The sequence below is a fragment of the Corvus kubaryi genome, unplaced genomic scaffold (assembly GCF_017639235.1).
Source record: "Corvus kubaryi isolate FWS band 111438036 unplaced genomic scaffold, C.kubaryi_AGA036_p1.0 37387, whole genome shotgun sequence".
Lineage (NCBI taxonomy): Eukaryota > Metazoa > Chordata > Aves > Passeriformes > Corvidae > Corvus > Corvus kubaryi.
Window position 1 is genome coordinate 4,851,578 of NW_024581129.1, and position 15,621 is coordinate 4,867,198.

The 15,621-nt window shown below is 45.1% G+C and overlaps 1 protein-coding gene across 3 annotated transcripts in view; it reads right to left on the minus strand.

Annotated features, from left to right (window-relative positions):
* TTYH3 (tweety family member 3) overlaps positions 1–15,621 on the minus strand; it is a 74,305-nt gene that overhangs the window by 13,099 nt on the left and 45,585 nt on the right. For 2 of the 3 annotated variants that reach the window (XM_042036792.1, XM_042036791.1), the window contains exons 5-13: positions 14,990–15,085; positions 12,397–12,469; positions 11,978–12,053; positions 5,557–5,612; positions 4,172–4,264; positions 3,960–4,052; positions 3,122–3,258; positions 1,054–1,230; positions 84–159 (exon numbers count right to left, since the gene is read on the minus strand). In XM_042036792.1, coding sequence (XP_041892726.1) covers positions 84–159; positions 1,054–1,230; positions 3,122–3,258; positions 3,960–4,052; positions 4,172–4,264; positions 5,557–5,612; positions 11,978–12,053; positions 12,397–12,469; positions 14,990–15,085 — 877 coding nt within the window. The remainder of the gene's footprint in view (positions 1–83; positions 160–1,053; positions 1,231–3,121; positions 3,259–3,959; positions 4,053–4,171; positions 4,265–5,556; positions 5,613–11,977; positions 12,054–12,396; positions 12,470–14,989; positions 15,086–15,621) is intronic. The other variant, XM_042036793.1, reaches the window with a different exon arrangement.

A 15,621-nucleotide genomic window follows, 5' to 3' on the forward strand; every position in this document is an offset into this window, starting at 1 on the left:
GCTCCCTTGGGAGTACACAGGAGTGGCAAATGTGTATTCCCCAAAGTTGCTGAAGCAGAGAAGAGCAGTAAAGAGAGACTTACTGAGGGAGGTGGGGACTCCCGGCCAATGAGCGGGGTATTCTCGCAACGGGGGTTCTGGAAATTTGCATTCTGGCTCCTAGGAAAGGAAGACACACATGGTAACGGGGCACGTGCCATGCTTCTCTGGGGATAGTCTCTGATGGGGACACAGGACAGAGCATCCTCACCCCCAGAACTACTGTATTGGGTCAGTCTCCTTCAAAGCTTTTCTTACAGGCCAGGTGGATCCCCCTTTTTCAGACAAGGGCATAAAACTATCATAATTTTCCTCAGATTGAGCACTATTTTTACATTCTTACTCAGACAGGCCCACAATGAATCACATCAAGTGATTTAAAAATAGGTCCTTGTGAAAATCCGCCTCCCTGCAGCATCAGAACTGCCAAGTGGCAGAAATGGAGATAAAATGAGGACAATGTCTAAGGGGATAAACAAAATGATGTGGCAGCCCAAAAAAAGATGGACCATGATGATAGTCCAAATGTAATCAGGGTTAGGCACTTCTGGAGAAAGCTCTGAAGATCCCACCTGGACTAGGTAGCTCCAAACTGCAACAGATGTCAGAGCTGACTGCAAATACTGTAGAAAGAGAGAGCCCACAGATTTTGTCTTGGCTCTCAGTCTCTGGGGAGGCTTCTGGCAAGACTGCTCCATCTGAAGAATTAAGTCTTCTGGTGATCAGAATCATTGTGTAATAAGAAGCCCAGACACTACTTTCCTACTTCTTTTCTTTAGATAGTTTCCTGAGTCCTGGAGCACAAAGCTGTTCACATTTTGGAGCATGCTGTCTAACAAAACTCTTTCTAGTGCAGCACTTTCAAGCTATTCCCTTCTCCCATTAGATGCCAATCAGAAAACAAAATCCTTCATCGCTTTTCACCACTTGGTCAGAAGTGCCAACCTTGCAGCACTTGAGCCAACAGAAATGAGAATGAAGCAGTGTGGAGAAGCTTCTTGTGGGGATACTCACATGTACTCCGTGACGGGAGCATTGCTGACTGTGTGTGCTGCTGCTGGAATGCTGGTCTCACTGCCATAACTACTCCCACAGCTATAGAGGCTGGGCATGTGCACTCTGTACAGATTATCGTGTGTCTGTCTACTCCCTTGAGCAGCTGATTCTTCTTCCCCATCATCATCTGAGCTTCTGCAAGAAGGAGAAAAAGTTCCTCCTAGAACCCTACAATTACCCCACATGTGGGGTTTGCAGGAAACCATGGTAGTCCTAGGAACCTCCCAGTCATCTTCCACACCTCCACGTTCATACCCGTTTGGGATGCCTCAGGGTGGCAGTGTGAAACACAGCCTACATCACAGTGACTCAGACCTCCCACAGATCCCATCTGGAGGTGCACACTGCGTGATCCCCTCCAGCCCCCCTGCAGGCTTCTCTCAGGGCTTGGCAGACAGCACCGGTCTGCAAGTGCCCAGTTGTACAACCAAAGGATGGATACACATCCCAAAATATACAGCACTAAAAAAACCCCAACAAACAATAAAGAGAGGCAATGGGGAGGTAGCGCCACAAACCCCACAGAACTGCAGTCTGTGTCCTTCCATTTCTTGTAGACATGTGCAAAGAGCTCTTAAGGATAAGTCTTCTGTAGACCCCTCTGAACTCTCATTCTGTTTGCAAAGGGTCTGCTTCAGCTTCTAGGAAAATCACAGATGTCTTTACAGAGACTAAACTGCAAAATTTGTGTCTAAAGGCTTCATCCTCTCAAAACTGCCAGGATTTTAAACCAACAGAGAACAGAACTGTTTGGCAGCTGGTTCTTTCTGTCTCCCCATAGTATTCTCTTGCCCCTCCTATATAATACACACTGCTATTTCATCTCCCTAATTAGGGGGTGGAGCACCAAGGTCTGAAACATATTTAATCTGTGCTTGACAAAGCTAGTGAAGGTTCTACACAGCATAGACACCACTAGAACCTCCCAAACGCCACCTGCAGCTTCTGCACCACATGGTGGCACTGAAGATCGGGGAATTGCAGCCTGCACAGTCTCTTACAGGCAATAAAGTACAACATCCTCCACTTCCCAGAGGGAGGCTGGGGGAGAGATGGCCCTCCAGGGAATGCAAGAGGGAACCCTTCAGTTCACAGCAGCAGCCTGAGCCTGCTGGGGTTGGCAGGGCAGGCAGCAGCCCACAGGGAGGGCAGCACAAGACGTGCCACTGGGTAAACCTTTCTCCTTCCAGCAGGCAGACTGCTGTGCTCTTCGTGGTAAGGTCTCTGCAGCTGCCTGTGGAAGGGGTGAGGAACAGCCATTTTCTCAAGGGCTATTCTGACACTTCCCAAGGCCACTTCTCTGTGGGCACTGCACACTGGGCCAGCTCTGGCTTCCTGCTATTGCTCAGGGCGTTCTATTTTACCACAAAAATCAGGACCACAGAAGAGATTTCGCTGCAGTCTATTGCTCTTCTGCAAGAGCAGAAAACTCAATGCCATTTTAACAGCTGCATGTGGTGCCGCAGCCAGCCAGTGAAGAGAAGGTTTGCTAAAGCTGGTTATCATCATCAACACCAGTTCCAATTTGCAAGTCTCTCACCTGCTCATGCTATTGACAAGACAGTTCCTGCCTTCAATTATCTATGCAAAGTAGTCACCTCAGCATGAGCAAAGCTAAAAAGGCAAGTGTAAACTGCTCCTTATTCCAATTCTCTTCCCCATAGTAAAAAAATGTCTCCAAAGCAACATAAGAGAATAAGAATTTTAGAGAGAGCAAAAGTTCAAGCATTACCTCTATGTTAGAGCTATAATCATTCAGCTGACTTGACTCACAGTCCTACAGTGTGCTGAATACTCTGCACACAGAATATTCCAGTGCAATAAGGTTCAGATGTTAGTATTAACCACAGCCAGAGCAAAACACAACAATTTTTTTTTCCTGTTAGACCTGTGCTTATAAAGCCTCATCCCTCACACTCCTGGGGATCATGTGGGAATGAGCTCCATATGCTCATGGGCACAAATCCAGCCAGTCTTCACTGGGAAGGAGCTCTACAGTGCTACAGGATCTAAACCCTCTCTGTACCTCTTTTGCTGCCAAGTGTGTGGGACGCTGCAGACAATGGAACTGAACATGAGGGCTGTGACAAAGGAGAAGAGAACCAGGTAGATGAGGCCTTCCACTCCATCATAGCAGAAGCCTGTCAGAGCCTGGATGTAATCCTGCAGAGAGAAAGGAGCGGAGTTTCCTGATCAGTGCAGAGTTAACATTGAGCTGTAGCTCAAAAGCCCTTCTCCAGACTACACTCTCTGAAACAACTCAGAGACATCGCACTCCCTTTTCTAGAGCATAGTTCTATTGTAATTTCAGGGACTCAAGTATTTTTCATAAATGATCTAACCCTTGTTTCCCCTCACAAAAACCAGCTTGGATTTAGACACAGAAATATTTTCAACTGCCCACAATCAGACTTTAAGAGGAACAAAAATAAACAGCCAAGGCAAACTTATCCATCCAGCTGAAGATACGATATTTTTCATTAAGTCTCTCAGCTGCCTCACAATGTTCCATGCCCAAGAACAGAAGCATGAACTGTCTGTGTCTCTGCCTTTAGAGAGGCAGTGGCACTGCACTGCATGGGAAAGGCAACAAGTTATTTGCTAGACACAAAAAACCCCAAACCTGAAGGCCTCTATGGCTGCAGCCTGTAGATGTATGAAGGCATGTTACCTAGTTTTCTGTGTTGATCTTTAAACTGAAAGCTAACTTCATCCAAATTCTCATTCCCCTTTCTGCTGGAATCAATCAGTAAAAAGCTGTTGTGCACTCTTCTGGCACACCAGAGATTTGAAACTCCAAACTAATACAGGCTCTACACCCCCTTTGTTCTTTCTTAGCTCAAGCCCAGTTACCAAGAACTCACCAAATGCAGACTCCGACAGTCCACTAAAGCTGTCAGCTGCTGCAAGTTGATCTCTGTTGAATTCAAAACCTCCTGGATCCGAGTAAGATACTCCTGCAAGCAACAAGCTAGTGATTACTGCAAGGGAATGCTTAGCAGGAGCTGATCCTGGGTTCTGTACAAGGTTGAGGGGAGCCACAAAGAAAAGGGAGAGCAAACTTGAGGAGAGTTACCTTGGAGGTGGGGTGCTCTCTGCTCGCTGACTTCATGAGTTCCGACACATCATCCTGCATTTCTACCAGAGCCTTGTGACTCCCTGACAGCTTCTGCTCAACACAAAACATGCAATGTTTCAGCAGTTCAGGCCACACAGACCAACAGATCTCCTGGGAAAAGACTGAAATCCTATTTCCCAAATATTGAAGCATCTTCTGTATGAATCGTACAAGTTCAAGATGTCCCAACTGACATGAGTGCAGCTGCAACAGGGTTAAGTTTGACTTTTACCAAACTGGAAGAAGTACAGACAGAGAGAAGTGGAGAAGGGAAGAACCAAAAGGAAAAAAACCCTAAAAACACAAACCCACAAACAAAGAACAAAATACATACACAAAAAATGTACACACAGCTGGGGCTGGCTCTAGGACAGAAGGGAAGGAGAAAGAAAAGACACAAAGCATTCAAGTTCTCACCACAGAACACAGCTGGATTTTTTTACTAAATCAGATGGATGAGAAAGACATAATGTTAACAGTAGAAGTTGTTTGTATTAGGGTGCAGCCTTCACATCCCTTTAAAGCAGCAAGAGAATTTCACATGCAATAGCATGTCAGGGAGTACATGGAGCAACCAGAAATGCAACAGATGGCAGAGATGCATCAAACCACAGCCTGAAGTGTTCTTACCCCACCCTTTAAAACAGAGGAAGACAAGGTTTAAAAAGAATCCTAAATATAAATGGTGAAGCAGCTGGTGTCTGCCAGATGGTGGGTGGTGTGGGCCCGTTCTGGCCTCTGATGCATACGACAAAGTTTGGAATGGGCCCAGGTGCTGCTCTTCTGCCCCCACACAAGAGAATAATGACTCACATTTATACTTCAGGATAAATCCCTTAGATGTTCAAAGGTTTGTAAGAGGCATCTGTGAAAAACACTCCTTCACCCACAGAAGTGGCTGCATTTTGGGAGTGGAGTGTCACCACTGTTTAACCCAAAAGAACCTTCAAGAAGAGATTCAAAGCAGGAACTACACAGTTTTCCAGCCTGGCATTAATTGTGGTGCTGTCTCCACATTGTTGCTCTTAGACAAGTGCCTTGTAAACAGAGGTACCACAAACAAAGCCATGGCTCTCACCACCTTACACACAGGCCCTTCTAAGGGGGCATCCTGGACCTGAAGCTGTGCAGGTAGTGATAAAGTTGGAAAAAACTCTTCACTCAATCACAGTGCCACTTCCTGCAGCGCTGGGAAGTAGCTGCCAAAGCTTTACCAGCAGCCAGAGCGCTCCCTAGAGCAAACACCCTGTAACTGGCTGCTTGCTGGCACCAAGAGCCCTTAACCTACACCCTGCAGGATGAGGAGACCCAGGGGTGGAAGGAGGTAGGGTGCTTACACTCACCTGCTGGAAAGGGTTGGGGTATCCAGCACTACAGGTCATGTAATAGCGGAGAGTCTCTGGGAAGACACAAGAGAAGAAAGTCAGGCCAGATACATCGTTCCAGCTTTGCAGTATTTTTGTATTGTTTCTAAACCAGTGATAGGCAACGGGTCTGGCTCCACTTAAAGTCAGATGGAACGCAGAAAAAGTTTTATTCAGAAGTTGGCACTACCCACCACATAAACCTAAGACAAGACATCAGTCTAGGACAAATCCAACTACAGTACACTGAAGACACTCATAAACTTCCAGATAAGTCTGTTACTGTGTTCTGCTAACAGCATCATTTGTTTCCAGGCTTGAAGACGCAGCTGTGTTCCTCTTCGTTCAGATGTGTGTGAAACCAGCCTGGTGCCCTCATGAGCCCTCTACAATACTACATCAACTGCCAGCACACACAAATTACAAATACCAGGCTTTCCCCAGCCATCCTCAATAATGTTATCAAGGAAGGGAGCTCTGAAAGACTTGATCATCCAAATACCTTTAGATTATTCCTCAAACATTTACAGTTCCTCTTCAGATGAATAGGAGCATGCCAGCTCAGCAAAATCAAGGGTGACGTTGGTGTGGTAAAGACTACAAAAGCCCTAAAACACACAAACCCTCTGCATTCCCCCTCCACCAGCACCTTTTCTCCATTCTTTTTAATCTTCTCTCTGTGACTTTCAGTAATGCATATTCCAGGCTGCACAGCTATTCTGCTGAGTCCCAGTTCAGAAATCAGTAAAAGGCACAAGCAGAAGCAAGCAGAGCTGTGGAGGAAGCAGACCTGCCTGTATCCTGACTCTGCCATACTTCCCATAAATATTGAATGCACCTTTCGGCAAGGCAGCATGCTGGAGACCAAGTGCTACAACACAGCCTGTCAGCCCCTGTGTGCTGCCAATGCAACCTGACAGCTGTTATTTATAATTCATTAGCCTACTCTGGGGCAGCTCCTGCCAGCTGCTCCATCTCCCTCCCACCGACTCTTTCTCTGGGACGACTTACATCTCCCCAGCCAAGCCTCTAAACAGCAATTAGCAAATTCTGGGCAGACAGGAGGGCAGCAAGAACTGCTTTGTGCCTCACTTTGGGCAGACCACAGAAGTGACTGTCCACAACTGCTGAGCCAAGGAAAGGGCTGCTCCTCCCTGGCTCATAAATCACACACAATGGCTGTGTGAAAAAGGATTAAAACACACCTGCACTGAGACAACAGCACAGCACCACACACGGTGACCCAGAGGAGCTCTGATCTTGTCACCTATTTATTTTAAACCAACAAACCACTAAAGGTTTCTCTTAAGCTCCCACAGTGGTATCAAGTTTACATCGCCTTTGTAAGTGCAATAAGCATGACATACTGCTAATGCAGAGCTCTAGAAACGTTTCTTGAGGGCCTTCTAGATTGTCCCTGGCGGGCAGATTGGAGATGAGAGTTCCTGATATCATAGTTCGCAGCTTGTAAGCCCAGGATAAAGATTGCTGGTTACAAGTGAAGCAAAAAGCAGTACAGTGAAATAAGTGCTTGCCTTGCTTCACCCTGGAAGGCAGGATCAACAAGGAATCACTGTGGTAGCACTGGCTTTGCTGCTGACAAGTGTGACACTCTACATAAAACACGCTTCCCAAAAAGGCACAGCCATCAGGAGCAGCTCTCCCCTGCACTGAGCCCGAGCTGTGGTGCTTTAAATCTGTGGCTACAACAGGCAATGAAGCTGCCTTAAGGTGATGCTGTACTGCAAAGCCTGGAAATTAAGAGGACCGTGCCCCCTGCCTCCATGCCATCAGGAAAAGAGGAAAGACTCTTCACCTGTTTTAAACCTGGTGGAGGCTATCCTGTACATCACCAAGTCTCACATTTCTGACCAGAAAACAGCTACACTAATCCATCACTTGCACTCTGCTAACAGCTCCAGGCGATTTCTTTCTATAATTATCTTTCTGATGCATTTTCCTCTCAAGGAAAATTCCTAAAGGTTGATCTGATTTTTGAAGCTGGCCTTTAGGCAATCTAGTTCATAGCAGAAGGGTTAGGTGGGGTCACATCTGCAGCTGCCCATGCCTGCTGTTGCTAGCAGCAGTCCTCCTGACTCACTCCTGGTGCACAGGCATTGTGGGAGCAGAAGGCAAGGAAGGGAACTACCAGAAATGCTTTATTTTTGCAAAGTCTGTTTTTCCTAGAAAGGAAAGTAGAGCTTCCTACTAAAGACAGCTTCAGCTGCTAGAACTACTTACTGCTTCTGCAACCATGGAGACTTACTACTCACTTCAAAGCCCAGCCAAAATGCAAAAATGGCATTATGCACCTGCCAAAAGGCAGTGAGAAGGTCTGTAGAGAGAAATCAGAAAAAAAGATCCTAGTTCCAAAGAAAATCCTCACACCTAGAACAGCTTTTCCCAGCTCTTCTTCATCCCTAATTGAGTGCTCTCTTAGCAGTGCTCATTTTACCTACACACCCAGATGAGGCTGTCTCTGTGGGTTCAATCATCAGAGAAAGCACCTGTGGTGTCAAAGGAAGGCAGCTGTTTTGGCTGGAGTTTCTTGCCCAGGTAATGTGCTCCTCACCAGAAGTTTTGTTTCCCTAAGGCACCAGTCTGACAGCAAAGGGAGGTATCTGCAGAACATTTAATTTCTCTGATACATCCCACTCTTGTATTGGTGAAAGCAAAGAGCTTGTAGCTGTCCCATCTGCCCTCCACTCAAAGCTTTCTGCTAATCAGGAGTCCAACAAAACCAGGCAGGAAAACAGCTTCTCAGTGCCAACATCAGCTCAGCAGGATTCTCAAGAGAACTTCTTTGGACAAACTCTTTCCTGCAGTGTACTCTGAGCTCAGGTAATAACTGTGCAGACACCAATGCCCCACCTGAGGTTTTGCTCTGACCTTACTTCTAGAGAGGAAACAGAGGCAGTGATGGTGTCAGTGCTTTGGCTGATTCAGCTCTGGACTTCCAAGATGAGATTGCATCAATGGGGGGCCAATTAGGAGGCTGGGCATGACAAGAACCCTCCCTGCTCATATCTCAGCAGCCAAGCCTCAGCATCCAGCCTGACCAGCTCGGCTGGACTGGAGCTAAAAGGCTCCATTATCCATCCCCCGAGGTTTACAGCTCCCTCGGATGAAGAGAGTGGCTGTTCCCCATGCAGATTTCTGGTAAGAGAATCTGGAGGAAGATCTTCCTGTTGTTTAGACAGATTGTGCCTTTTTATTTAATTTTATGCAACAAGTCATCTGATAATAACATAATATCAGTGAAAAAGAATGGGACTAGAAGATGGCCTCCTGCTTGGAAAATAAACATCTTGGCTGCACCAAGTCTTTTTACTAGCAGCAGGAGCTGATTATACAGCCACTGTTCAACTCCATTGGCTTTATCTCAGTTAATGAATACAGGATGAGTTAGGCACATACATCAGCCTCTTCTGCAAAATTATTTAAGTATTTCCTTCTCCAGGAAACCTGCATTAAAGTTCTTTGCCTCCCTTTTCTCCCCCCATCATTTTTTTACTGCAGCACAAATTTAGCTGCAAACAAGAACATCTCTCTAGCTAAAAACATGACAGTAATAATGCACTTAATCAGATTATTCTCAGCTCCATTAATTCCACTTAGATTTGAAAACAGCAATTAATACATAAACAGGAATATTAACATACTAGTTGCCGAGTATTCAACTCAGTTATTTTTCTGTGAAAACTACAACTGCCACCAGCAAAAAAATATTGCAAATATTGATGGCTCAGTCCCAGTCAGAATGTCAGAGCATAGAGAATCTTACAATACATTGTATGTAATAACAACAGCTAAAAATAGTGATTAAAGAGAAAAATTGACCCAGCACTACCAAACTTCTTAGGATTACTCATTGCTTTTCATATACTTAAAATTAAATGGCAGCACCCAGCCCAGCAGGCCAGACCTCAGCACTGGCCAGAAGCAGATACCTCAGCAAGACTCAGCCCAACTTCAGCTGAAGTGATTCCCACAGCAAACATGATTCCTACACCTGTGACAGTCTTCTTCCATGATCTACCTGAACCCCTCCAGCCACTCACACTCTCTTTTAGTGTGTCTACACTGCTGGTAATGTTAGAGAACATCATCCAAGGAGCAGAGACAGCAAAGCAGAGAGTATAAAGCACTGGAACCAGGGGCTTTCAAACAGGGTCTCTTCCTCTGAGAGGACAGCATCGATGCTGACTGTCCCTGTCTCCTGGAGCTCATCGCTCTCCTTGTACGTATGGCTCAGCCGATCACAAAGCAGCTGCTACAATTTGCAGCCAAGGGATACTAACACTTATTCCAGACTTTTAAACAGGTTTTATTTGGATTAAAGTGTAATTGCCACACTGCAGTCCTCATGTCATCATTTTTCTTCCTGCTCAGATGCACAGGAAGATCTCGAGACTGGGGACCAAGAGCTATTTCCATAACTTCCTGATCATAAACTATGACACAGCAGTGAAAACCCACATGGGAAGACAGAAGATTCAATCATCTCCCAAGCAGCTGCCTAGCGCAATGGCAGGCTCAGAAGTTAGACATATTTCCTTCTGGAGAAAGGAAAAGGTGCTCACCAATGCTCCTGGCAGCAGGAGCTGACACACTCAGAGCCCATGGAGGGGTCACTCTCCTGACCCAGGCCTGTGGCAGCACCTGCTCTTCCTCCTCTTCACATTTCCCTTAGACCCAATCACTTGTTTATGGAGCTCTAACAACTGTTAGATCGTGGTGCTGCAGGAGCAGAGCCTGTTTTCCCCTCGGGGAGCCAACTGTCCCTGCCGGGGAATGTGGGAGGAGGGATGGAATGTCAGCCCTGCACTCCCTGTTAGCCTCCAAATGAATGATACTGATCAATGGAAAACCACAGGAGTCCAGCAGGCAAGGACAACTGAAATGGAGAAGTAGCACAAAGGGGCCTTTCTTTAGCTTCCCAGGGTCAATCTAATTGTTACCAAACATGCTCCAGAGCTAAGCTGGGTTAACAATTTATCACAGCACACAGCTGGCATTAGCATCAGGTATTTCCCCTCAGCCTCACTGACCCACTTGTTTCCTTGAACAACCAGGAAACCAGCTTGGCACCTGAAGCCACATCTTTGTCACCTTCACAGCCAAGAGAGGTTTTTCATCTTATGCTAAATACTCATTCTCTTCCCTCACTACATTTCTTTGTTGCAAAGAGCACTGTCTGGCTCTATCATCTCCTTCCCAGGAGATCAATAAATAAGGCATTCCAAAAATAAGATGTAGGGTTGCAATATCAATCTGTACGTATTCTTTTATACTACATTCTGTCTCCAGACATAAATGTTTTTTACTGTTTCCAATCCCTGCATCCTCAGCCATAGCTACATACCTAATTTCCTGCCAGTTGCACACTGAGAGACAGCATTTGGCTAAGCACAGACCTTCTGCACACACAGCAAAAGTTCTCTGGTTCCACCAAATAAGAACCAGAAAAAACACAAGTCACTCCTTTTACAAATCAGCGCCATTGCCTATTTGTGTTTTACCATACACAGAACTACATAAAGGAACTATCGGGGGAGAGAAGGCAGGAAAAAAAAGTTAACTTTGGTAACTAAGCAGCAAACTCAGTCCTAAAAATACTTCTCCTTTTCAGCACTTATTGTATCTCTGCTGGCAGACACCCAATCACCTTTTTGTTAAGCCATGGCTCTGAATGCCATCTTTGCCCCAGTGAAGTTCAAACTGGAGGCACCCCTCATCTCAACAACCACTTCAGTCTAAATTAGGAGCAACAAACCCCAAATATATCAGTGCTTCAGCTGGATGCCACTGTGATGCAGGCACATGCTTTAAGTGGAACAGGACACACAAAGCAGTCAAAATACTGCATTTATAATGGAAAGGGAAATTCATACTTCTTTGCAGCAGTTTCCATTCACTTACCCTTCAAAGAGGCTACTATTTATAGCCACCATTAAGAGAAAAAAATTATATATAAACTATTGATAACAGATATAAAAATAAGTATTCTAGATTGAGGAATACAGACCCAAGAGCAAGTTTTAAAAATGACAACTCAAACAGCACACTGCTGCTGCCATGGTTCCGTCACTTAGAGAGGAAAACATGACCCAACAGTGCTATATTTAAAGCAAAATAATCCAGGGACTTCTGTTATTCCATCTTATCAGTTATTTCCACCCAAGGGTCAAGGCAGGAGAAAGGTTCTGAAGGTGGTTCTGATGCATACATGTACACTTTTGACCAGAATGCTGTTTTTCCAGAGCTCCACACATTTTGTTTCCCACTGTACGCCAGCTCCTCTGTTTCAAACACAGCCTGAAATTCTCAGTCACTGCCATGCTCCTGTGTGACAGGTGGAGCTGCAGAACCCTGTGCCAAAGCCAGTCCCAGCACTTACCAGCACTGAGCACTGCATTCTCTTTAACCACTTTGGAGACATAAGCATCAGGGTTGATACAGAAGTCACTGGAGCCCTGGATAGATGGAAGACAAAAGGAGTATCAAAGCACACCAGCATCAGAGCAGTTGAGCCAGGTTAAGCTCAGGGAACCTTCTATTCTAGGGGTGTTTCAGATGCTGAAGTCTCTCATCACCATCCCCACCAGCGATGCTTTACACAACCACAGCAGTGCTGGAGTACAAGCTACTGCACCCCACCATGGAGAAGGAGCAGCTCATGTACTTTTCCTAGATGGAAATTATTAGGACAGTTACTTAGAGCAGAATATGCTATAAAACAGGCACAGCATAACATTAATCTGGTGTCTGCTAAACCTGCAGCAAAGGGTGAATGGGATTTGGATGTGAGCCACTTACCACAGCGACAGCCAGCTCCAGGCCCAGGGATCCCCAGCTGACAATCAGGGCAAACACCCCAAGCAAGCACACCCTGTGGGAGACAGACAGATGGCAGATGTAGCAGCTCTGATTTCAAGCAGTTCCTTTCACAAGATGTATTATTTGGAGTCCAAAGCAACTACTAAACCCAAAAAATTATTAACCACTGACTGTATCCTCAGATAAACTATCCTATTTTACATGTCATGGACAGCAGCAACCAGAGAAGTTCATGTCCAGCTGTTGGTAGCCCTGGAGCTACAGGGGAAGGGAGAAGTAGGGAAGCAAAGTATTATCCTGCTTCTAGCAGAGAAACCAAAGGCACAAAGACACAGAGGTGGCTGTAGGGGAGGCAGATTGGCAGGAGGTTGACTGCAGTCCCATCACTTTCACTGTTTCCATTCTGGGCTTCATTTTCCAGGTCCAAAGATACCCAAAGAAAAATATGCTAAATAAAAAAAAAAAAAAACCACAAAACCATACTGATCCAAAATTGGAGAAATCTCTCCTGTGTCTACAATATATGAGGTTGTTGGATGTAAGCACAACACAGCTACAGATGGTGGGAGGGAACACAGCCCCTGTTAGGACACCTTGGTTCCAAGCTGGTGCACCCAAAGAGCTCCTAAGCATCCCACATAGCTCCAGGAGAGAGCCAGTCACCTGCAGGCAAACAGCTTGGAACCACAGTTCAGGTGCCTACCACTGCCACAGGAGTCCATCTCCACACAGATTTAAAACACTGTTCTGACAGCTGGACCTCATTACTGACAGAAATAGTGGGATGTGTCTGCTGTCAAGCAGACACAAGGCAGAGGGATGACAGAGCAGTGGCCTCAGTGACACTCAGGTGCAGACACTCATGGAAAAGGCTTTTACACTTCCCAACCAGCACATTAGCTTTTCGCCCTTGCTGTCAGTATGAGTGGTAGAGATATTTAGGCTATAGTGCTCCTCAACTCCCTCAGGTACAGGGCTGCAGACTAATAAGCAGTTTCATTTTATCTGTTTCTATCTTCAAAGTAAAGAGACACTGGCTTGCTCTCTTAGGGATGCTTTTTCCCTCAGGCTTTGAAACATAAGTAGATCCCTTCCCACCCACACCCTGAACAATACAAAAACCTGTTCATAACCAAGACATTTTTTATTCAAATCTAGTACAAGCATCTCTGTGAGGAAGGGACAGATCTTTTTTCTGCTACATTTGTCTCACTGAATACTAGAGTTTTAAAAAAATAAACCTATGGGTCTCCACTAAAAAAAAAACCCAAAAACCTGTCTCTCAGTTTACCAACTTATTTTAATTCTAAATAACCCCTATTCTGTGAATGGATCTATGCCTCATCTTGCAGAAGTAAGGGAGTTTCACCAGACTGACATATGTGCTGCACTCTGAAATGAGACTCTTAAGACTTTATTATGCCTTTTCCAAATGGATGCAAAAATTATCAGCCATGGATCAGCAAGGTTCTGTGGGTTTATGACATAAGGACAACACAGCTTGGTGCCTCCAGCTGAGCATGTTAGTCAATAAGACACATTTGTTGTTTTACTTTAACTGAAGATGACTGGGTCAGTAACTGATTGCTTGGCTAAAAGATCTAAAACTGGCATTTCACCATCCTGCCTGGCTGTGATACACTTGTTTCTTTATGCCATGTGCTCCCTTTAGGGAATGCCTTAATATGAACTTCTGGCTAACAGAGAATGAGATTCTAATTTAAACCCTGGGTTTGCCATCTGTGCATACACTTGGACTTTTGTCTGTATAACCTGCCAGGTATGAAATCATCTGGTAAATAATAAATCTGAATACACATTCCAATTATTAATGGCATCACCACGAACCAGGATAAACCCTTGGCCATGTCAGTTATCAAACTGTCACTATGCTTATGATACCAGTATCTTTGCCAAATATGTCAAGCTACAAGACAGGGAGAGGAAGAGTTTTTTCCTGTAATGGGGCATTTTCGGTGCTTTTGAGAAACAGACATGCATTAACATTGCAGTACCATGGCAACAAGACTCCTTCTCATAACTGTGCAAACCATTGCTTGTTCTCAGTTTAATGTTCCCTCAGGTGTGACAGCCCCAGGTAACAAGAGCAGATAGTGACAGGGAAGGCAATGCTACCAGGTTGTGTAGACACATGCAATGCTTATCATCAATTAACAAATGCCTTCCCAGCTGTAGAGAATTAAGGGGAGATTTTTAAAGCCTGTAATTTTAAGGAAGGATGTTCACATTACTATCTCCCAACAACTGGAGGCTTCCAATGCCACCCAGTGGAAAGCAGACTGCCTGGATGAGTTCCTCACCTTCGATGAGAAGGCAATGAACACCAGTAACACTGCATTTTATAGCTCAAGAACCTTCCTGTGAGCATCTCTTGCATGAAGCCCTGTTTCCACAGAGCTACACTCTACAATATCTCTCTACTCAAAGGCAAATTTAAGATGCTCAGTTTCAGATGTCCTTGACATCAATTGACAACAGGCAGAGGTTCCCACTAGCAGGCACTTGGATTCAGCTGACTCTCCTTATGCCCTGTCCTTGGGTCAGGACTTACCCCATAAGAATGGCCCTGGAGTTTCTAATGAGCCCAAAGAGCACCAGCAAACATATCAGGACATGAAACAGGAGCAGGCCCAGGTATCCCAGCCACCTGCAGCAAACAAAAACATAGTCTGCAAAGGAAAACTGGTGTGTAAAAAGCACAGATCAAGAAGTATTGTGATTTATGGGGAAAACACAGCCCTTCTCTTCTCCAAAACCACCTCCAAAGATTAATCTTCAGAGATCTCTGGGTATTTGTGGGACTGGGAGTTGAGGCAGGTAAAAGCATTTACACAACATGCTCAGCACAAATAGTTGTTGAGAAATGAGACTGCTAGTGTTTTCTAGTGTGAAGTTATATGCACTGGTCATCATCAGAGGAAGAAAAGCCATTGGGGCTTCTTAAACTTCCTAGATATTTGTTAGGAAATGCTTCCATTATTTATTCCACATGTTTGGATAGAGATTTTCTTTTGTGGAATACCACTGATGCAATATCTTACTAAATATGTTTAATAAAAAGGAATGCTAGGGTGTGGTTAACTTACAGAACTAGTGCCACTTTCTACTCTGTTTAATGTGTTCTTTATGCACTTATCAGGACAGAGCAGTAGCTATATCTGGTTTTTCCCCCAGTGCTAGAAT